At 33.4% G+C, this 23,980-nt stretch overlaps 1 protein-coding gene across 3 annotated transcripts in view; it reads right to left on the bottom strand.

The window, feature by feature from the left end:
- The window catches only part of LOC145668869 (uncharacterized), a 69,111-nt gene that overhangs the window by 31,952 nt on the left and 13,179 nt on the right, over nucleotides 1-23,980 (bottom strand). For all 3 annotated transcript variants that reach the window (XM_081737101.1, XM_081737102.1, XM_081737103.1), the window contains exons 4-6: nucleotides 21,154-21,260; nucleotides 18,111-18,284; nucleotides 12,562-12,719 (exon numbers count right to left, since the gene is read on the bottom strand). In XM_081737101.1, coding sequence (XP_081593227.1) covers nucleotides 12,562-12,719; nucleotides 18,111-18,284; nucleotides 21,154-21,260 — 439 coding nt within the window. The remainder of the gene's footprint in view (nucleotides 1-12,561; nucleotides 12,720-18,110; nucleotides 18,285-21,153; nucleotides 21,261-23,980) is intronic.

Here is a 23,980-nt window from a genome sequence, read left to right as displayed (position 1 = left end):
AACAAAACATAAAATTCAACGCATATACAAATTATTGACGTAAACACATAAACACAAACACGTGTTTACACTATATGACAACATTTCATTACTATACTTTGATATAACATTTAATAATTAAGATGCTCTATTTCCAAAATAATATGTTCCTAAACCGTATATATCCACATGCCCCTCCTTCAAAATGAGGGAACTGCGTTCTCGAATAAATTTCTTTCCAGAAATTGACAAAATCCTTGGTACAAAATACAAAAATAATTGACTATATTTATCCAACACCCTGTATATATATGCATATTAATTTAACTATTTATCATATTTTAAAATCTGTCAAACATCGTTTATTTATTTACATTCATTCTTGTTTTTTAAAAAAAAATCTTGTCGAGAGTTTTTACAAAAGTATCGGCTCCTGCCATCTATTGGATTATACACATAACTACATATAACTATCTAGCACTTTCTGTGCTCTGAAACACATATACATATACTTTTTGTTCTCTCGTTCTCGAAAACTTTCCGTTGCTTTTAGTAGCAAAGTCCAAACCAGTGTTTGTTATCTCTTCACTTGTTTCACTAGTATCAGTGTCTACATCACTGATGTTTTTTAATGAACATAACACACTTTATTATACACTCTTTATCTCGTCATGATACACTAATACATTCAGAAACAACGTCTCTTCCCGTTGCATGATTTTTACAACACAATTAAAATTCGAAAAATATCAATTACTCCACTATTAGTATCTTTCCTATTCGTAGAGTTAGCAACTCTGCGTAACTTCCTTCCGTAGATTGATTGCTCAGCAAAGTTTTTGGCAATGACATTGAGAAAAGTTCCACGTATCTTTCTATTTGTCGCGTCGCCTCGATACTTACAGTTGACCATGAAAACGTGTCCGCACTTTTCGTTAAAATTTGGAAAATTATTCACAGAATCAAAATATCACACGGTCTTACATAAAGTTTTTCACTTCTCGAGTTCGTGGATAAATGTCTATCCGTGTTTTCCGTCTCGAAATTAGATAATTCCATGATTTGTAGTGCATCACTCTGAGTTTTAGTGTTGTGCAACTTCTCTTGTGTATCAGCTATGTCTGAGTTATTTTGTGCTACCTCCCTGTGCTTTTGATAGTGACCTGAATTATTTTCTGTGTTACTAGTGTGTTTTCTAGTGTGATTTTTATTAACTAGTGCATATATTGGAAATGATTCGTAGTGCTCTATGTAATTAACATCGTCATATACCTTATTTTTATTTTCTACATTTCCTATCTGTTCTTTCTTTTTACTAAATTTACGTAATTTAATAACTACATATACTATAACTATAAACGTCGCTAGTACTAACTGCTAAAGTTGTTAATGCAATAGTAACTACCATAAACTTCTTCTCCATATTGCCTGTAAATATAAATAACTAGTTGTGAAATCCCGTTTTTATTTATCTTAAAAACTAACCTTACTAAATCTTTGTCTATGGTCCTCTTTCGTAAAAATATTACGTACTTTTACCATAGGCCTAGTCTCAATGTTCTAAATTCGTTCATTATTCCCTATAAAATGCATAATTGATGCATATTCTAAATAATGACTAGTGTTCTAATAGTTATGTAACCTATTCGGATACTAAAATGCTATCCTCGTTACATTTTAATTCGTTTAACGCCGTATTTCTCATTTTTTTTAAAAGTCGTAAAATCCTACATTTTCATGCATATTTATGTACTTAAATACACTTTACTACTAGTTTTACTGTTATATGTAGATACTACTATATTTATTGATGTTTATTCCATCATTCTTTAACATTACAACGTTCTATTTACTTATAAATCATTCATATTGCATCAAAAATCATCGTGAATACGAGTAACTCCTCATGAGTAGGCGTGGCTTGTTACTATGGGTCAGCCATCTTGCTTAGAAGCTCCACCCCTAACAACAGATTCCTCTCTCTCGCGAGAGACACAATTCCATGCTCTCGTGAGTAGTAACTTTCAGTGAACTAAAATGCTACAAGCTGTTGCTTCTGTACACATGAATATTGAAGTAACTAATGAACTGAATACTTTAACATATTATTATAATAATAATCAATATGCCAATTGATTATTCTATAACAATAATGAATCAATAATTTTACTCTCATTTTTAAAAAAAAACTTGAATTTAGAAAATGAATTTTGACTAAAAATAACGTGTTTACATACAACTTAATGATAATTATAGACATGATGCATTATGACTGTATTCTATTTTGACTATTTCTCGTCTATTATCTATTATTTTTCTTACTTTTCTATTCAAACTATTTACTTCTTTTAACGACTTTTTCATACTTTTTCATACTTTTTACGACTTCTATTCTTGATTCGTAAGCTTACTTAACTAGTTTATATCACTAGCATCTATAATATCTACTGTCTCTTTGTCTAGCTTTTACTAATAGACAATTCTTTCTACTTTTTCTCTTTTTGCTTTTTTTTCATAGCTTTGAGCTACTGATTTCACTAATATTATGCTGTTATATAACCTAGCTATTATTTATTTACATGCTCGTATCTATTTTTATCTATGATGATCTATTTACTATGCTTATTATCTATTGCTTTTCTTTTTCTACCAAAACAGAGTTTTGCCGTATTAGTACTGCGTAACCATTCTTATTCAACAACTTATTCGTTTCACCAAATCAAGTAGACCAATCCTAGTTTTGTCTAGGATCACATAACCTAGGCTTTTCGACTCGCAAGTACCTCATGCTGTAGGTAAGTATTTCTACATGTTACCAATTGTTTCATATGCTAATCAAATATTCCTTTTCAGGTGTTTATTGCAAGTTAGCTTTTTTTCAAATAAATACCATTCCTCTTCATATCCGAAAATGTAAAAACTTTTTTTTTCACAACCCAAGGCACATACAACATTGATTTACATACTATGCTTACTTCATTAATACTTATTGATGATGATGATGATGATGATTATTATTATTATTATTATTATTATTATTATTATTATTATTATTCTTGATTTTGAACTTTATACTGCCGAATTGATCTATAAAGCTTACAATACAATACTAATAACAATAACGTCGTCGAAATTAATGCTATTATTATTCCAAATATTACATATATGATATAATATGTTTTTAGATGTAGTTCTGGGATTGATGTATCGACTTTTAATTTTAATAATTTTTCGGTTAAACTATTTAACTCCTGCGTATGCAATGAAAAATTTACTTGCCTCTCCGTCCAATTTCCAATCAATTTAATATGTTTATTTTGTACTTGAATTATCCGTTTAGTTGGAATTACCAGCTCTCCTATTATTATGTTGTCAAATTTATCATACTTTATGAAATTTGAATTAGATTTAGTTTGATCAAGTTTTGTGGAAGTAACTTCTTGATGTACACCCACTTTTGTCATGTACGCTTCCTTTTCAACAGAAGAATACATCACACCTGCGTGTGTATATCTGAATATCACATTCCCCAAAAATTTCTCAGAATTCTGCTGGCATCCTTCCAAAGAATTATTTAAAATAATATTATTCAGACACTTTGCCTCATTATCCATAGTTATGCTTTCACAGAAATACAGAAAACATTTAAATTCGCATTTACTTTTATCTAATGAATGATATTTACCTTCCGCCAAGTAAACTGCTTCCGGTAATTCATAAAATATTCTGGTATTATTATTTAAGTAGCCCATAGGATACATGATTGAAATACTATTATCATATATTATCGGAGTTTTTAATATTAAATCAATATTATTTTCTACATCTTTTATTTAGTTAATACTTATGTTTTTATTTATTGAATTTACGTTGTATGTGTACCTTGGATTATTCAACAATTCAAACAAATTTTACTACATATCTCTAATTTAAAAAAATTCTCTATTTTCCTACTCACTCTAAATTCTGTAAACAATACATATTTACCAGTTAAGGGATTTTTCAGATGGAAACCAAAATTTCCTTTGATTTCGGGACACGGACTTTTGTTGATAAACAGCGGTTCACCTCGCTGTTACACTGATAAAAACATTTTGTTTACAGATCCCTAACAAACAAAAACAAATTTATATACTTAAACTTATTCGTGTTTTGTCGTCGCAAAAAAACTTTTAACTTTTTGTGATATAGTCTTTAAGTCATAAAACCTCTTGGTTTTTACACGCGTTGTTTTTTTTCTTTTTAGACATCACTGTCTAAATCCGAATCATCATCTTGCTTATCAGAATCTTCATCATTCGCGCTAATAAATGGTTTTAAATGCCTAATACCAATTGTATCAATCTTTTCTTGCCCTTTCTTCGTCTCATATTTTACTTTATATGAATTGCTATTCATTTTCTGCACTATAACTCCACGAGTGTTGAATCTTTTCTCAAAACAAGCTGGAATGCCTGCTCTCGGCATCTCACGTATCCAAACTTTTTGACCAATGTCAAAGTTAGGTTGAGAAAACTTCTTCTCGATCTGCTTCTTTTGAGACTTAAACCGTTTTTGCAAATTTTGGTACGCTACCTTCCTTGCTACTTTGACAGTTCTTATTCGCTCCTCATTTTCTACATACTCACAAGGAATGTCCAGATCTTGTTCCAAGAACGTTCTGGGTTCACGCCCTGTAAGCAAATAATATGGCGAGTGTTTCGTTCCGTCATGAATTTGCGTATTCATGGTAAAAACTATGCAAGGTAAGATTTCGTCCCAATTTGTGAATTCACGGTCTATATAGTGCTTCATAACCTGCTGTATAGATCCTATAGCTCTCTCAGATGTTCCTATGTTATAGTGAGCATCCGTATTGGCGAAGTTTAACTTCATACCAAAACGCTCTGCCATTTCTTCCATTACTCGGCTTCGATGTGTACTATGCCGGTCCATGGCTAGAATCTCAGGAATGCCATGCTTCGTGATTAGCTCTTCAAAAATTACTTCTGCTATAATCTCGGAAGTTATAGCGGGAACTGCTTTAGCAATTACATAACGTGTAGCACTATCTACGAATACAATCACATATTTATTCCGATGGTTTTTAGATCTTTTAAATGGCCAAATCTCATCCATGGTTACATGCTGGAATGGCATATAACTCGGGTACGTCTGTGGATGCAATGGTGTCCTACCAGCTTTACGCTTCGAATCTGACAACTGATACACTGGCTGACTTTCTCCTGGAAAAACTTTTTCATATTCGGGAAATAAATAGATTTTAATGCCCGATTATAGCATTTAGTATAGGAGTAGTGTCCTCCTCCATAAATCGAACAATGCAGGTTTTTAAATACTTGTTCCCTTAATGAAAAAGGAATGCACAATAGAAATTTCTTTCCATTTGCCATCTTTTGTGTTCTGAAAAGTTTTCCATCTTTTACTACATACCAGCGTGCTTGTCTCTCAGCTTTCTCGTCTGCTACCTCAGGATGTTCAATAGCATTCATAATTGGCCCGAAGAAAGAATCTTTCCTCTGCAATTCAGCTACGTCTACGTCTTCATCGAAAGTGATGTTTACTTCGAGATCTTCGGTCTTTACTGGTAACGCATCCAAATCAATGTCTTCATCGGTGGGTTGAATATCGGTGTTTCTTGACAATACATCGCTCGGGTTCTTCTCACCTGGACAATGCACCGGCGTATACTGGTATTGTGCCATTTCTAAACTGTATCTCAACAATTTCGGTGATAATTTTGGCGTTGTTTGTAAATATTTAATACATCTACAATCAGTGTACAACTCGAACTCTTTGTTATACAGATAGTAGTTGAATGCTTTAAAGGCACTCACCACGGCCAAAATTTCTAACTCTACTATGTGTCTTCTAGCTTCATTCGGTCTCAACACCCTACTATAATATGCAATTGGGGTCCATTCTCCATTTACTTGCTTTTGCATGAGCACAGCTCCTATTGACTTCGTCGACGCATCGGTATACACTCTCGTCTCTAGATTTTCTCGGAATGGTGCTAATAAAGGTGCATTCATCAATGCATCTTTTAATTTTTCAAAGCTCTTTTGATGTTCCTCGGTCCATACGAATTTGTGATTTTTCCTCAACAACTGTTGAAAACTTGCTGACATTTCTGCGTAGTCTTTACAAAACTTTCGCACATAGTTCGTCAAACCAAGGAATGACTTAAGTTCTTTTGCGCTTGTGGGTGGCTTACAAGCTTTTATTGCCTGAATCACTTTTGGGCTTATTTCATATCCGGCCTCGCTTACAATGTGACCTAATGCCATTACTTTTTTCTCCATAAAGTGACACTTTTCTACCAACAATTTTAAGCCATACTTTCTTAGTCTTTGAAAAACAGAATGTAATACCGACACCATCTTTTCTTGATTGTTTACATAAAGGAATACGTCGTCCATGTAATATGACACCGCTTCCGGATGAACGTTAGCTAATGTCATAGCCATGATTTTCGTATATATGGCTGGCGATTGGATGTATCCCATCGGTAATTTGGAATATTGGTAAGCACCGACGCCAGGAATGTTAAACGCCGTGTACTTTCTTGATTCCTTAGAAATAGATACAGTGTGGTAAGCACTTTTGATGTCGAGTACGCTGAAGAATTTATACCCCCCCATACATGTTAGAATCTGATGTATGGGCGGCAACGCCACGGAATGGAACTTTACGTGTTTATTTAACATCCGACAGTCGAGACATGCTCTGATCGCTCCATTAGGCTTTTTGACGAATAGCATGGGTGAATTGTAAGAGCTATTACTCTCCTCGATAATGTTCTGTTCGAGCAGGATGTTTATTTGCTCTTTAACCTTGTCTCTCATCGCAATTGGTATCGGATACTGTTGCCTTCTAAAAGGAACTTCCGTTTCCAATTCTATTTTATGTTCTACGCCTTTAACTCTACCTAACTCATTTTCACATCTGCATAATCATAACATAGCTTTTCCAATTTCTTTTTAATTTCAGGTTGAGTTTTCTCGGCAAATTTTAACCTTGTTTTTCATAATTTTTCCGTGCATCTAACACCTCTTCAATTTCATCATCCGTTAATCCTTCCTGTCTCAATTCTGACTCACTAACACATCCTTCTGCATCTCCAACTTTCAAATTCCTTGTTAACATTATTGTCTTGTTCGATGGATTAATTATCTCTAGACTCCGATTTTCTTTTGACAATATCGCTCTAGGTATAAATACATTGTACTGTGTTTCTAATAACTTATCAGGCTCTAATAGGTACTCGTTGTTTGCCCAAGAGTTGACTAGGTTGACTTCAACAGTCGTCCTAGTTCTTGGTAATAACTTCACTCTATGTCCTAAGACCCATTTCGGTTTCAAACTTGTCTTTATACTAATCGCGATATTATCGGAAACTGTTCTTGTTTCCTGATCATTTCTACAATTTCTAGTCGGTCTCCCGAACCTTTGAACTAAGATTTTACTATTTCCGTAGTCTATTTGACAATTCTGTGTTCGCAAGAAATCGTTCCCGATTAACATTTGGTATGGAAAATCCTTTATTATTCTAAACTCTTGATGAAATGTTTGATTCGATATTTTAAATTTAATTACTGCTAATTTATTAATTACGAGTGTATTTTGCGTAATATCCTTAATCTTTGTTTGTCGCGGAATAATTCTCGCACTTGGTGGCACTAATTTTTCATTAATAATCGAAATTTGTGACCCACTGTCAAGTAAAGCTTTAATTTGTCTATTTTCTATTTCTAATGGTAAATAAACCATATTGTTTTCCAAATTTACTGAGGCAATAACTTCTCGTGTTCTTACGTTTCTGTTCCCTGTAAATGCTCCTCGCCCATTTACAGATGTGTTCAGTTTAAATGACTAGGACCTGCGGTTTGGTAGTATGTTGTACCATTCACTTGTGCTGGTACAACTTGAACAAATCTTTGCTGATTATGATTATCAGAATAATAGGATTGTTGACAACAAAAATTCTGACAACTGCCTTGCCAGTTTCCCTGTTGACTACGTCCACGATTATTTCGCCAGTATCCACCTCGATTACCACGTTTGTTGTGAAAACCGTTATTTCCTCTATTACTGTTTTGACCTCTATTATTATTATTTGACCAATACTTGTTTTTATTTCCGCGATAATTATTCCGATTATTACCTCTATATTGCCGATTGTTTCTAAAATTTTGATTCTTCCCTTGTTTTCTACCTTGATTATCGTGTTTCTCTTCTTCTTGCGTTTTTGCTGACAATGCGAGTTGCAATTTATCGATCTTTTTCTCTAATTCCGCGATCTGCGTTAGACTTTGCGGCTCTTGTTTAATTTTGTGTTCTTCCTTACTTTTCCTTACAACCACGTGATCCAACTCGGACTCACTTCCTTCATCTTCGACTTGTTCCCTGATCTTTTTGACTAGGTCTTTAATCGTAACTTTTCCCGTTTCTCTTTTCACGCGCTTCGCGATTTTACATTTGTTCTTTTCGATCTTTTGTAGATCGTCAACGAACTTATCTAAACTAGAATAGGCTATCATCCCTACTTTCTCCATATAGTATGGATGTAATCCACCAACTATTATTCCAATTTTCTTTATGTCCGTCATGTTTGAGTCTAACCGCTCGCAAAGAACGAGCATGTCATATACATAGTTTATGACAGCCTCGTCTTCTTGTTGCAAACGTTCCTTAATTCTGTCTTCGATATCGAGCGTCATATCCTATTTAGTAAATTCTTCAACGATTTCTGCCTGTAAATCCTTGTATTGTATTTCCGCTGTATTTTTCCGTTTCAGGAACAATTTTATCCATTGTCTCCCTACTCCTTTAAAAATGTTAGGTATCAACACCTTTCTTTTGTTTTCGGCGATACCTGCCATCTGACAAGCATCGTCGAACTCATCAAAGAAAGAAACGATGTCACTATCGTTCTTCAAATCAAACTTTGGTAGCTTATTTATGTCCGCGTAAAAATTAATATTAGAAGCCATTTTATCTTCCTTACTGTTACTATTTACTAAATTCTGATCTAAATTTATAATGGATGGAAAATCTTCCGACACGGATTTAGTTACCGGACTACTAGGGAAATTGAACACCGGTTCCTTACTTAAAATAATTTTGGGACTCGCGGCTTTGTCCTGACTACTAGAATTATTTCGTCGTTCAGGTGTCCTTACACCAAATAAATTATGTACTTCAATACTAATTCCCTTATTTGCTTTCTGTGCCCTCGTCAACACAGTATTTTCATTCATTTATCAATATATACTTAATACAACTTATATCTTTGACTACGAAGTGTGGGAGGGTGGTGCGGGTTAACCTGATTACTTAATCTACTAGAGTCAATGCCTAAGTCTTTCGAGATCCGAACCAAATCTCGTATTCAATTGGTGAACGTTAACACTACAAAATTTTACCATACTAAATTACTTAATCTATAAATATTTTAAACCGGGACTTGAACCATAACAATCCTTCACCATAACAATGGTGGGTTATACACTACTGCACACACCGGGTCTCGAACCAAACGCATCTCCACCATAACAACCTCCAACCGTCGTGCCTAAATTGCATGGGGATAATTCAATGTGTGACGGTTGAAGATCGCTACTACTCACCATCTGTAATGAGTAGGTACGAAGTGGGAACAGAAGAAAACCACATAAAGTTAACTTTCATTTAGATATTTGTATTCTATGAAATATCATGTGTTAATGTTGTTAACGTAGACTGTGTATAACGCGTCAGATCACATATCTTAAGCATCTAAGAAGTCAATCACGAATAACTCGAACATAGCTGAGATACACATACCTTCTAGTAGATGACGCCTGGACTGATGTTGAAGTTCTAGATGATGAATATCTCGTGCTGCCAATAGTCTATGTTCGCCGACTATTGTTCAACCATAATCCAAGTTAATGGTTGTACTGGATAATGTTAGATCTCCCTAGATCTACTCCTTTACTGGACTCACAGTTGAATGACTACTGTGATAAGAGTACAAGTGGTTCTCTCTGTTGATACTCAACTTCTGATGATCCACTTCTGATCCAAATCCTTTCGGACCATAGATTTTTATACTCAGTTTCCAGACATTCTGGAATTCACGTTGTTGACTTTTTGTATATCTCAGCTATTGGTAAAACATTGGTTTCACCCGAATTACATCGTGATCAAATTCTCAGACCAACAAATTTCTGCAAACTTGACGGTTATGCCACAGTCAAAGTGTGTCACTGTTACAGCATTACATCTTGATGACATTTCAATTCTTCAACCAAAACATTACAAATCACAATAACATACAAACTGACGACTTAGCGTCTAGCCGTAACAAAACATAAAATTCAACGCATATACAAATTATTGACGTAAACACATAAACACAAACACGTGTTTACACTATATGACAACATTTCATTACTATACTTTGATATAACATTTAATAATTAAGATGCTCTATTTCCAAAATAATATGTTCCTAAACCGTATATATCCACACAACATATATTTGTAAATCGACACAACATATATTTGTTCTCATTTCGAAGAGAATACTGCGATTCTTAATGAAATATTAAACATTTTCGTTAAATTTGTTGCTACATTATTACTACAGACTTTAATTATGTAGTACGGAATATTATCGGGTTCATGGATAATTCACTTTTTATTTTTTCTAATTGTTTGAATTACATCAGTTTCCATGATTTTGGAACATAAATCGACATGTCTAAGTTGATACTAAATTTTCTGAATTTCATAACCTTACATTTTGTATATTGATTAAAAACTAAATTAAAATAATTATAAAAAAAAACTTCTTTAAAGATTCTGCAATGTCAATCGTTTGTCATTGATACATTATCATACCTTATCCGACTTGGAATTTGTTTGTTATTCAATTTTTAAAATTTTCTCCAAAAATATAAATTGTAACTATTTATACTCTTCTTCAGAGTTGAAAAATATAATTTTCTTGCCTCAAGATATTTCTTTTTAACAATCTTTCACAGCTTAGAATGCCTTTTATACCAAATATTATTATTTGATTGTTTGGCTTTTACAAAGAATTTTGTTTCTTTATTTGTCAATGACTTTAGTTCTCTATTCATCCAAGAATCATTATATTTTGTATTGTTATTATACAGTACTTTTTAGGGATGTGAACGTCAAACACCTCATATATTTTAGCATACAAGTTTCTTGTCTTTCAGTAATAATAATAATAATAATAATAATAATAATAATAATAATAATAATAATAATAATAATAATAATAATAATAATAATAATAAATAATAATAATAATAATACAATAGAGTCCCTAAAACTCGGCAGTCCAGATAACTCGATCACACTCTGACAGGACGAAAAAAAACCGCACATAGACACGTTCAGGACCGCACCCGGACTAAAGGCTGTCAAAACCGCCCTTGAGTATTTTGAACAACGTGCGTCGATAATGGACTTACTCTTCCTTCGTCGTCTTCGTGATGAAGCAGCAAAACGCAAAGTGCAGTGCGGAAAACAACAGGATATTACACATTTCTTTTTTTAAAAAAAAGAGTAGGCAGTTTTTGCAAAGTCGGCTAGTTAATTTAAATTATAGACAGCTTTATACATTCGTAAAGTATTTCTCTGATGTGTGTCTTATTAGGTAAATTAATTTACAATGTGTATTCATTTATTTTCATTTTCATGTATAGTAAAGGCTCTATGTTCTTCATAAAGTACGTATTTTTCCTTTGTTTAAGGGTATTTGGGCAGTTTATTCTCTATTGTATTCTAAAGAAATCAATACAGACAAGTACAATACTGTATTTTCTGAGGAAACACTCGTACTTATTCTTTTTTAACCTTATTCCCCATAATCAGGCATTTTCACAAATTCGGCCTCCCTTCGATCCACATTAGCCCGAGTTTTCGGAACTCTACTGTAATAATTGTAGCAACAACACCACTGTCAATCTACTACTAAATGAAAGTCTCTTAAACTCTCCACCTTGTCAATGTTCCTGCACAGTGTTACGTTACCTTGTATATCAGCATTTCCTAGTCCCTTATTGAATTTCGGTTTACAGTAGAGAATTATGTTTGTACAACGATCATAATTTATTCTTGCAATATGTCCAACCCACTAGTATTCCAGATGAATATAATTATTATTAGTATTTTACATTAAGTGTGGTTCATGAATATCAGTTTAAAATATCAAAGAAGATAAGTTCTTTGAAGCAAAATACATTAAAATAATTATAAAGGAAAACAATCAGTAAAATTACAACATGAAATTATTTCATTCATTTCAACAAAACAAAGATATTCATCATCCTATCCTAAAAGTCAATATGCTAAAAACAATATTTCTTTTCTAGTCTACATCTCTAAGTTGAATAACAATTTTTGAATTCTGCATTAGAAATGATTCAGTCAATTGTTTGTAAAATTTCAAAACTGAGTCTGAACACGTTAATCAATCTCCGCCATAAACCTTACATATATTACAAGGAAAGTTAAGTTAAACGAAATATTATTAGTTTCATTTCTAGTATTTAATTTTACCTTTCCAGAGGTTTCAGCTCATTATGAGTCTTCTGAGTCTCTTTTACGTTTGTAACAACCTGACGATTATCAGGAATTTCTCCTGTCCTAAGGGCATCTATAAATCCAGAACAAATAGCAGCAATTCTAACGCCAGTATTTTGGTAGTTAAAATCGTTCTACAATACATGGAAAAGAAACTCATAAGATATGATTATTTTTAGAAAATTTTAAAATATATGAAGGTACCGGAAATTCATCAAAATAGCAACATAGCACATATATGGTTCATACGTGGGTGATTCAGAAAGTAATGCCTTCAAGCCCATTACTTGGCCGACAGTATTGCAAACATTCTGAACTATTTTATCATTAATGCACTGATGTTTAAGCTAAAGAATGTCACTTGTTTCTCCTTTCTATCTCGTCTCGTTCCGGAGTAAAGGAGCAATCCATGGTATCCAGTGGTGATGTCCGGTTGAAACAGGGGCTGTCATTGAATTTCTGACTGCGGAAGGTTGTGCGTCCAGGAAAATTCATCGCCGGCGACGAGTTGTAGATACACCATTACGATCTGGAAACGAAGCGTCAGTCGATGGAATACCGCCACACGTCCTCTCCTTCGCCAAAAATATTCAAAATTATCGCATCTGCTGCCAAAGTATTGTTGACATTCTGTCTCATCCTGCCTATAGTCCGGATCTTGTGCCCTGCGACTTTTGGCTCTTCCCCAAACTTAAGGATCACCTTAAAGGCCAACGCTGCAGTTGTGAGGCGGAGATAGAAGCAGTAGTTCGGCAAAGGTGTCACCTGCAGCCGACACAAACCGTGTTTCCCGTGAGCACAAGTAATGAGGACTATGTTGAAAAATGATGCCACCATTTGTAGCTGACATTGTAAGCTTTCCACTGATACCTGTATCGGTGCTATCTATCAAACACAAATAAAGGCATTACTTTCTGAATTACCCTTGTGGTTATTAAAGTGCCACTGGGTGTTGTTAGCTTGGGAGTTCCCGCGCTAGTCTGTCGTGTGGAGTGATGATTTATGTGCTCCTACTTGTAGCCAGGGATGTACGCAGGGGTGGGTCTTGGGGGTCCGGACCCCCCGAAATTTCGACTTTTGTGTAGATTTAGCCTAATTTTAGGGGCAATTTAAGGAATTTTAATATATAATACCCTTATATTGAGTTTGGACCCCTCCCAAAATAAGTTCCTACGTACGCTACTGCTCGTAGCTTCCAGTGATTGCTGTTATCTTCAACAAGGAAGAAAGAGTACGAGTATTATTTCGTGCGGTGGACGTGGAGAATGTGACTGAGAAAGTTATGATTCGACAAAACTTTACGCAAAATGTTTCAAGTAAACCATAAATTTAAGGGACTTTTTTCCGACTGGCAACCGAAAATCTCGGATTGACTGTACTTCGACAAGCACAAGCTGGAAAAACATAGAAAAAGTTCCACAGGACTAGTCAAGATTGTGAAAAACACCATTGACTACATTTTGAAGAATCAAATTTGTCATGGAGTGTCCGGACAGGTATTTACCGAGTGCGCACACATGAATAGAATGAATACTAAGTCCTGAAATATCTTCAGTTGATACAGCTTGCCGAAGCAGAACGATGGCTTCAATTGTAATTTTGATCAACAAAAACAATTCACGGATAGAAACACGCACAAAACAAAATCAAGAGCGAACCAATCTATGCAGACAGTCTGTAGATTACTGCATGAAGACTCAAGCTAACATTCCCCAGTTGTATTTTCTGAATTACAAAACGTGCGCTATTCTTCTGGTTCTTGAGTAATTCTCGTATTCAAAAATGAAAATGAAATGAAATATTTTAGTTTAACGTCCAATGATTATGCGCTTTAGGCTAAGGGAGACGATGATTAAGGCAAGTGACTGATAATGGAAAAATTGGTGGAATGAGAAAGTGGGGCGGAAACGGGAGTCCTCCGAGAAAACCCACAGACACGATGCTGTCCATACAAACTTACTTAACCGACGATCGAACCAGGGACCCCACGCACCAGAAGTAAGTGCTCTACCACTGAGCTACCATGCCCCTTCTCGTATTCAACCAATTTCAAAATATTCCACCTATTTTTGATTACAAAGTACATTTAACTTTCTTAGTTCTACATATTTATTCCATGTAATACGAAAATAATAACCAGAAATGATACAGAAGATTTGTCTTGTTTAGACATTTTCACTACTTGCTTCATTGTGTGTCTTTTCCCGTAGAATGATTATTTTCAGTTTGCTCAGTGATTTCTTCCAGTTTGCTGTAAGAGTTCGCGATCTTAGCCCCAGCGCGGGTTGAAATAAGTTGTAATAGGGAAACAAAACCACCGGATGGAAGGTGAATTCTTTTCATATAAATGCTTATATTTAGTTGCTACTGTGTTTTATTCATAACTATCGTGCAAATACTTTTATTTTGATTTTTATATGCCCACTCTGGAATTTGATTATTAAGGGTAATCAATGAAATGTTTATAGAAAAAGGAAAAGAGGTGTATGTGGTTTTTTTCATCTAGAAAAGGCTTTTGACAGCGTGAATTGGGAATTGTTGGAAGCGTTAAAGAAAATTGGGTTGGAATGGAAATATCGAATGCTCATAAAAAACGTATAAATGAATTAATATGTTATTGTTAGAATTGAGGAGGAGAGTGCAATTGGAAGGGGAGTTCGACAGCAATGTTGTCTCTCGCCTACATTATTTAATATTTATCTAGAAAAGAAAGTGAAAAACAGCTTACATAATGAAGACAGCATTTTGGTAAGAGGTGAAATGATTAGGTATATACGGTTTTGTAAATGATGCGGTACTTGTTGCAGAATCTGAAAAGAAAATCAATAAGATGCTAGAAAGCTTGAGGAAAGACTCTGAAGAATATGGGATAATAAATGTTAGAAAGACAAAAGTCATGGTGATTGGAACGAAGCGGTCGATGTCAAATATAGAAGTAGGAGGGGAGAAAATAGAACAAGTGACTAGTTTTCGATACCTGGATAGTATTATTATTGATTATATGAAGTGCGAATGGGAAATAAAGGCAAGGATAGGATGGAGAAAAAACATTACTGTACGTTGTGGTATCTTGAATAAAAATTTGAAAAAAAGATTCATAAAATGCTTCACGTGGAGTATTGTACTGTATTGGGCAGAAACATGGACATTACGCAAAAATGAAAAACGACTGGAAGTTTTCAAAATATGGATGTGGAGAAGAATGGAGAAAATTAGATGGATCGAGAGGAAAACGAATGAGAGGGTGTTCGAAATGGTGGGGGCAGAAAAGAACAATTTTAGATATTATTAAAAAGAGGAAGAGAAAATGTTTGGGGCATTGGCTAAGAAGAAATGTATCATGAGCGACATGTTAGAGGGTATGGTGGCAAGAAAGAGAGGGAGAGTGCAAAGAATACTTCACTTAATGGACGATATCAAAACAGAAAAGTCGCATGTGAAGACGAAGAGGTGAGTTTAAGACTGTAGAGCATGGAAGCTTCTCAGTTTCGGCAAGTGACCTGCCGATAATGGCAGAATACATATGATGATGACTCTGGAATTCCTTGCTAACACTACATATTCATTGTTTTATTAGTTTTCATTCTAATATTACAAAAAAAGTTGACACTAATACCTTATATCATTATACAGGGTGGCCCAAAAGTAGGTATACAGTACTATATTGATCAGCTCATTGCATTTTATATCATTTCTTGTTGTTATCCATCAGGTAGACTTAGTTTCTTTATTATTTGTTCTTAATGTGTTTTACTTACATATCTTAAGCCCGAAACAGCCGAAGCAAATAAACCCATAAACTAAAATGGTATACTTGATCAATGCAGGGGTGTATACCTACTTTGGGGCCAGCCTGTATAACTTAAACTACAGACACTAAACTTACACTATAACTTACACTAAACTTACACTCTAACTTACACTAAAATTACAGAACTACAAATATTTCTAAACATTTTAAAAAACACAACATAATACTGTAGACACAAGAATTTTATTTGGAGCCAAGACTTTACTTTTGAGAACTTGTTTATTTTTCTGAAAAATCCAAAACTTAACATAGATAAATGTTGATTGAACAAAAAATGGAATTCAATAATTAAGAACATAAATCCAGTATTCAAGAAAAAAAAGTTGGCAATCTTTTGTGCCTGCACAAATGAACACACAAGTTGAGCTCACTGTTCACAGCGTGCTCAACTACTTTTTGACATTTGACTGGCAGCAATTAACAAGGTGTTTCAACAATGCTCTCCCCACGGAGCATTCCTTTATAATGCCTTAATGTATTTATTCCGCCGTAAAAACTAAGTTAAATTTTCTAGTTTAACGATCCACGGTTATGGCCTTTAGACTAAACAAGATGTGAAATTAAATTCTTGTGCTTTCCTATCGAGAATCGAACCCGGGACCACATATAACAAAGACACACGCTTAACCACCATGCCAGCTGGGAAAGCTTATTTCTCCGTGAACAAAGCTCTAGGGAATAGCCGAGACCTCAAAGTGCAAGGAACCTTCATGAATCGGAATTTCAAGTAAGGTAAAGTACTGATATTAGCATCAATTAGTTTTTTTTTAATAATATAAGAACCGAAATTATTGCTGAAGCTAATGAAACAAAGTAAAATGATTACTTTATACTTATACAGAGTGGCGCTGATCCTATTGACACATTTCAAACTTGAATATTGCGCAGGCGCAATAACTTATACTGGTTGGCGGGGTGGGAACAGAAAGAGGAAAGGACGCTACTTTATATGGTCACTCACAATGGAGTATTGGAGCACAGAACATCGTGTTACTTCAATTCGTAGTTATTATGAAACTAAGCCTGTGCCAAAAGTGCAACCTTTCTTTAGAGAAACTTTAATATGGGTTTTTCCACGTTCTCAGGAATTCGCATTGTTCTTGGAGCTCCATTCAACACATTATAAATCTTTTCAATCTTCTTCACCCAAGCCAGTATGGTATTCCAAGACAGAACTTTACCATGTTGACCAACATTAAAAAATAAATGTTGCACTTGTCTAAATGGTTAAGTAATAAAAAAAAAACTCGTAATAGTAAAAGTAATAAAACTCGCATAAATGTTTCGTCTAAAATAAATGTTGCTCTTCTGGTACAGACTTAGTTTCGTAATGACTGCGAACTACACAACTACTACGTAACACGTTCTTCTGTGCTTCAATGCTCCATTGAGGCTGACCATATAACGTGGCGTTATTTCCTCTTTTGGTTCCCACTATGCCAGCCAATATAAGTTATTACGCCTGCGCAATGAAATGTATCAGTTGGCTGGGTGCCACCCTGTATGGTAAAGAGAATAATGACATATGAACACACAAGTTTTCCCTAACTTTTATATGATATACTTGCAAAGGAGTTATATACGTGTTAAGTTATTATCACTGATAAAAGAAAGTCTTACCTTTTAACGACAATCCTTAAAACTAACATATGATGTAAAAACTTTCTTTGGATAACTTCAGTCAATAAAAAGTAGAGAGAATATGAGAACTTACACGAAGTGATTGGGTGAGTCCAACGATATAGTGCTTATTCAGCTCACCAAATGATGTTGCATTTACAGGTAAGAAACCAGGGGCAGAAGAAAGATTAATTATGATACCTCCTCTTCCTCCTTTCACTGAGTTCATCATATTAAGAGCAAGGATTGTCCCTCGCGTCAAGCTTACCTAAAACAAAGCGATACCTTTTTGAATGAATAACTCATTCATCAAGTTCAAATAATGTTTTAAAAATCAATAAGATGGCAAAGTAATGACTCAACATGAGGGGAAAAACTTTGTAAATACTTATTAAATGGAAGGAGGTAACGGATTTATCAGAATAACATTAAAATCTGATAAATTTTATAAGCTCCGTATTATAATATATGAATAATATGTAGATTATAAGATTTGTAAATACTAATCTATTGCAGATTTTCATTCTAAGAAAGAAAAATAAGATATCGTTTATGGGCTCATCTACAAAATAAAGAATTTTTACATTTAAAGGATATAGGAATATTAAGAATAGTTGAAGTCTTGCCATGCATCCTGTAAATGGTGCTGACCAAGAAAAACAAATTTTCGATTTCCTTGGTCCTTATACGACAGTTATATATGAATATTATGAAATAATGGTCCACATTTTCACTGCACAAATAAATAAGTATACAATGAAACACTTCATTTTACTTTAACTTATGTAAAGTTTGGCACATTTTTGTTAAGATTATCAACTACTAGGCATTTTTATATGCCCTGAGATTCTTATTCTAGTTACTTTTGTGGTATTATACTTAGCAACCAACCTTCTTATCATCATCTGCCAGACAATAACTGAAGAACATGTTATTTACCTTAATCGTTTTCTAAACAAAGACTAATATCAAAGTCACTGTTTTAACTATCTACACAAGAGCTCTTAACTTGAAGATTACAGATATGTATAAGTAAAACAAAATACGGGGACAGTTTAGAAGGTACCAGACGTTTTGGCCTATCGCGATAGTGGGCGAGGCAAGAGTCGCCATCTTGGTGTGAACGTTGCCACACTCAGTACGCAACCAACTGTGGTAGCTTGAGGGCTGTGATGCTCTTACTGTGCTTTCTATGACGTTTCACAATGTGCGCTGCAATAGAAAATACCACCTCTTGTGAGGTGCGTTCTCTGATTAGGTTTTTGTTGACAGAACACTACAAGCCAATTGGATTTAGGATTTAGGATTTAGATTTTGAGGCTACAAGCCAATTGGAATTCATCACCAACTGTGTGAAGTGTACGGACATGGAATAATGAGTGAAGGCTGAGTGAGGCACGTTCACACACGGCCAAGCGTACCCGAGAGTTCTTGGATGGTTTTGGATGGGAGGTGTTCGATCACCCACCATACAGCCCAGATTTGGCGCCGAGCGACTATCTTTCCCCAGCGATGAAGATATGGCTCACTACACAAGGCATTGATAGTGACGCCGAACTGCATGCCAGTGTAGGCCAGTGGTTGAAACCGCAGGCGGCAAATTTCTACCTCGACGGTATTGAGGAACTTGTGCCACGGTATGCGAAGTGCCTTAACTTGCATGGCGATTATGTGGAAAAATAGCTTAAGAGTGTATCTTTCAAATATATATAATACAATTTGGTTTGTTCATTCTGTTACTTTTTTATTTCAAAATGTCTGTTAATTTCTGGACAATTCTTGTAAAACTCAACTATTTACACAAACTTTTTATGATTTGAAATATTTTACTTGAATTCACTTCACTAGAGGTGCCAGACTTCACCCATAGACAAAATGCTTCAACTGGTAGCCTCTGAGCATAACCTACAATAGGAAAACTGAGCTATACCTCTTCAATTTAAAATTACTGAGACTGGCATTTTTTAATGAAGCTGTTTCTGACTTTATCCAAATTTCTATCGAGGTTATCCAGATCTAAATTTAATATATGTTTGGTCTTAATATAATATGACTCAAACGCATATATTGATCTAATTCAAATTAGATTTCATATTCCTAAGTACATTGCCAGAATTAGTATATACATACAGATTTTCAAGTATAATTTTGCATTGTTTTTCACAGTTATGACTCCTAGAAAAATCAAATCGCGTAACAAATGATTGGAGAGCAGTAACGACGATTGAATGTAAACACTAGAGAGGATGGGGGAGGGGGTGAAAGGCAAAAAAATGCCATTATTAAGGGAACATGAGATTAAGTAATGGTATGGAAGCAAAAAGAGGCTAAAAGTGGAGGGGGAGAGTTGCTCCCCATGTCCCTTAATCGGCGCCACTGTTGCAGAAAAATTACCGTAATAGGGTTGAAGACGTTGCGATAATGATGGAAGAACTGGTATCCAATAATTTTATTTTACACAGGAAGCATAAACATAACATTAAATGCTATAATTTATCGATTTTTATATATAAAATATTAGTATCCTCAAATCTAATTATATTAGTAATGTGGATTTTTCATCTATGAAGAATTTTGAACTCTGGTTGGCTACATGATGCACGTTCAACTAAATAATAAGTGGTCAGTGGCTCGACTCCCAACAACATTAATTCTGACTTTTTAAGCTATAATTCGCTTTTTTTTTTTTTTTAGTTCAAATAGCTCCCACTTAGAACATGATGCAGGGTAAGTACCGAAAATCCAGACTATAGTTTTGTAAATATACTCCTAATTTTTACAATTAGATATTTTAGAATTTATACAGTCACGTTTTATTTAGATGACTATACATTAAATTACCAGGTAAGTGTAATGTAATAAATATTTAACCTTTTACCAAATAAATATTGTGCTCATGTGCCAAAAATGGTTAATTATACATTACTAATCAAAGTACTCAGCATGAAAACTGTAATGTTATTATCATAATACCATACTAAATAGTAGTTAATCCATTAATGGTAGAGAATCAATTTGTAAAAGAATTTGTTGAGTTTATTTTCTTTGTAACGTAATAAGATTTTTAAAACTTATTAATAATTTGTCTTCACAATTTAAAGAATTCTTTCATAAGACAATCTGTATGAAATTCTTACCAAGTTAGTGTGTGGAGAATCTTCCAGTTTCGCCTCTTTAAGTATGCTTATATTGTTAACTACGATCTCTGGCACTCCAAATGTTTCTTTCGCTTTATTAAGCATTGCTGAAAACATGAGACACAGTTTAGAAAATAAGTTAATAATAATAATTTTAAAACATGAACGAAGAGTTGTAATTTAATTACTATTAACTTCTGTAAGTGAATATTGAAGGTTGAACTTTGTGGAATAATCAAAAGTTTTTTTACATAATAATAATAATAATAATAATAATAATAATAATAATAATAATAATAATAATAATAATAATAATAATAATAATAATAATAATAATGTTTATTTCTGTACCATGAACAGCCTAATGGCAAAAAAGACAATGCCTTATCAGACAAAAATAAGCACATATTGCATACAACATAATCTACCTACTGAAATAATAAAAATAACGACAAAATAAAATAAAATAATATCGGATTAAACAGTAATTCCTTGTCAAATTAATATCAAATGTTTTCAGTCTCAAAATATATTCAATGTCAAAATACTGCAAATAATATTTGCTGAACTTTACAATTTATGCTTCTGTACTGATAAAAATAAATTAAACTAAGTTAAAAGAAATAGTCATTCTTCTTAAAATTACAGATTCTGGATTCAAGGGAACTAATGTTGATCCACTTCTCATATTATACATTTGTACCCTTATACCTATATTATGTAAACATTATTCAATATGTCTATTGTCTAAGATTTTCTGAATAAAATCTTTTTCAATAAGTTTTCTCATGTCACTTAATGCCTGTGATCTCCAAAATTGATTCCAGTATTCATAACTGCGTGAATAGTAGTCTCTATTCATTTTACGGCATAGTAGCCTAATAAAACATTTTTGGACTGACTCAGTTTTGTTTGCCAGTGTTGTACATATACTGTACTATTCCAAATAACTACATCAAACTCTTGTCTTGATCTCGCAAGTATCTTGTATAAATATATACCATAGTGTATAATAATAATAATAATAATAATAATAATAATAATAATAATAATAATAATAATAATAATAATAATAATAATAATACATTGATTTTAAAATGTCAGTTCATATGTATATTTAAATAATATATTTGTAAGACCAGGTGTTCAATTCGGTTCAATTATTTGGAATAGTACAGTATGTACGTAATATTAATAAATGAAACTTATCTTGTAAAACTAGTTAGATAATATATTGTAAAGTGAACAAAGGCTATTTTACTCATATACCAATGAATATTTGATAGAATTTTCAGGACTACAAACACTAAGTAATGGGAGGAAATTCATTTTTTAAAAATTGAAAAAGTACTTTATAATAGATAATGTTCATGATATAAAAATACAAACTCAGTGAACAGTAATTGCATTGAACTTTAAATACGAAATTTTAAAAAGGTATACTGATTTTTTTTTAAAATCAAAACTAAAATCAATATAATTTATTACGAGTAAAAAAGAATAATCATAAACTTCAAATATTAATTAACATTATTTGTAATATTATAGACGGAGTTTCAAATTTTGAGGCTATAGAGTTTTGTGTACTAATAATATGGTAAAAAATTGTAATCCGATAGTTTTATATTGAAATATATATATTTATTAATAACTGAATGACTAAATTATTTCTATGTTCTTTGTCAACACCAAGGCTATATAGGAGGAGACCTAGGGGTCGATTAAATACTGACTTGCGTGATCGAAACGTATCTTTACGATCAATTTCCGAAAAAACACTGTTAAATATATTTTTTCGTAATTTGTGTAATGACGTCAATCGTAAGATTTAACGATCTTGAAACTAAATTTATCATATTGAAAACTTGAACCCAAACTTTAGAATAAAATTTCTGAATAAACAAATTCTGAATAGAACAATTTTTGAATAATAATAATACAAAAGCAGATACTGAAGTACGTCGGAACCCGTACACACTAATATCGCAAGCTTTTACTATACCATGCTATAAATGTATTATTTATTGCTAATTCTTTATCAACTAAATGAAATAAAATGCACAATTACCTTAGAAAGCTCACATCAGCATATAACTACAGCCTGTAGATATTTAATCCTTCCTACATAATGCTTATGCTATCAAAACTGTACACAAGCTTTCATTTGGGATTTGACTAATATAGGTATGTTAATTTCACGCAAAGTGAAATAGCAAACACGTCGTAGACGAAGAGAAAAATTTTGCGAGACACTTGATTACAAAGGTTCAGAAAAACGATATTTAATCGGCTTTGTTGTTTGTCGTAAATTGATAGCAAAGATGCGTTGCGATCACATAAGTCAATATTTAATCGGCACCCTAGAGATTAAAATGGGATCTGAACCACTGTAATGCGTTTGATATTCTCTCACCGCGAATCCAATCCCGATACCGCCTGCATGAAAGGCACGCGCGCTAGCCACTAGGCAGTAAGTATGTGACGTAAAAGTAATTTACTAAAAGTTGATTGTAAGGAAACACAATTCGTTGATGGTAGGAAAAGCCTCTCTCTTACACTAACAAATTTTTCATTCATTCAATTTTCCATTCCATATAGCAAGAAACATTCAAGTGAACATGTCAAGAGTCACACATCCAATTCTTCAGTATGATGTCAGAACAGGGAACGATAGACGATTAGACATTTTTTTGATGTATATTATATGTGTAATATTAATCATTGAGATGGTGACTAAAGCAAAGCGATATTACCAATAGCTTAAAGGCAGGTTTTAGGAAATGCTGAAAGATATTTCACACGAACATGTGTTTCTCAATTATCATAT

The sequence above is a fragment of the Thermobia domestica genome, chromosome 13 (assembly GCF_964235325.1).
Source record: "Thermobia domestica chromosome 13, izTheDome1.hap1.1, whole genome shotgun sequence".
Classification (NCBI taxonomy): Eukaryota; Metazoa; Arthropoda; class Insecta; order Zygentoma; family Lepismatidae; genus Thermobia; species Thermobia domestica.
The sequence above is the reverse complement of the archived record's forward strand: the minus strand, read 5'-3'. Positions and strand labels throughout refer to the sequence as shown.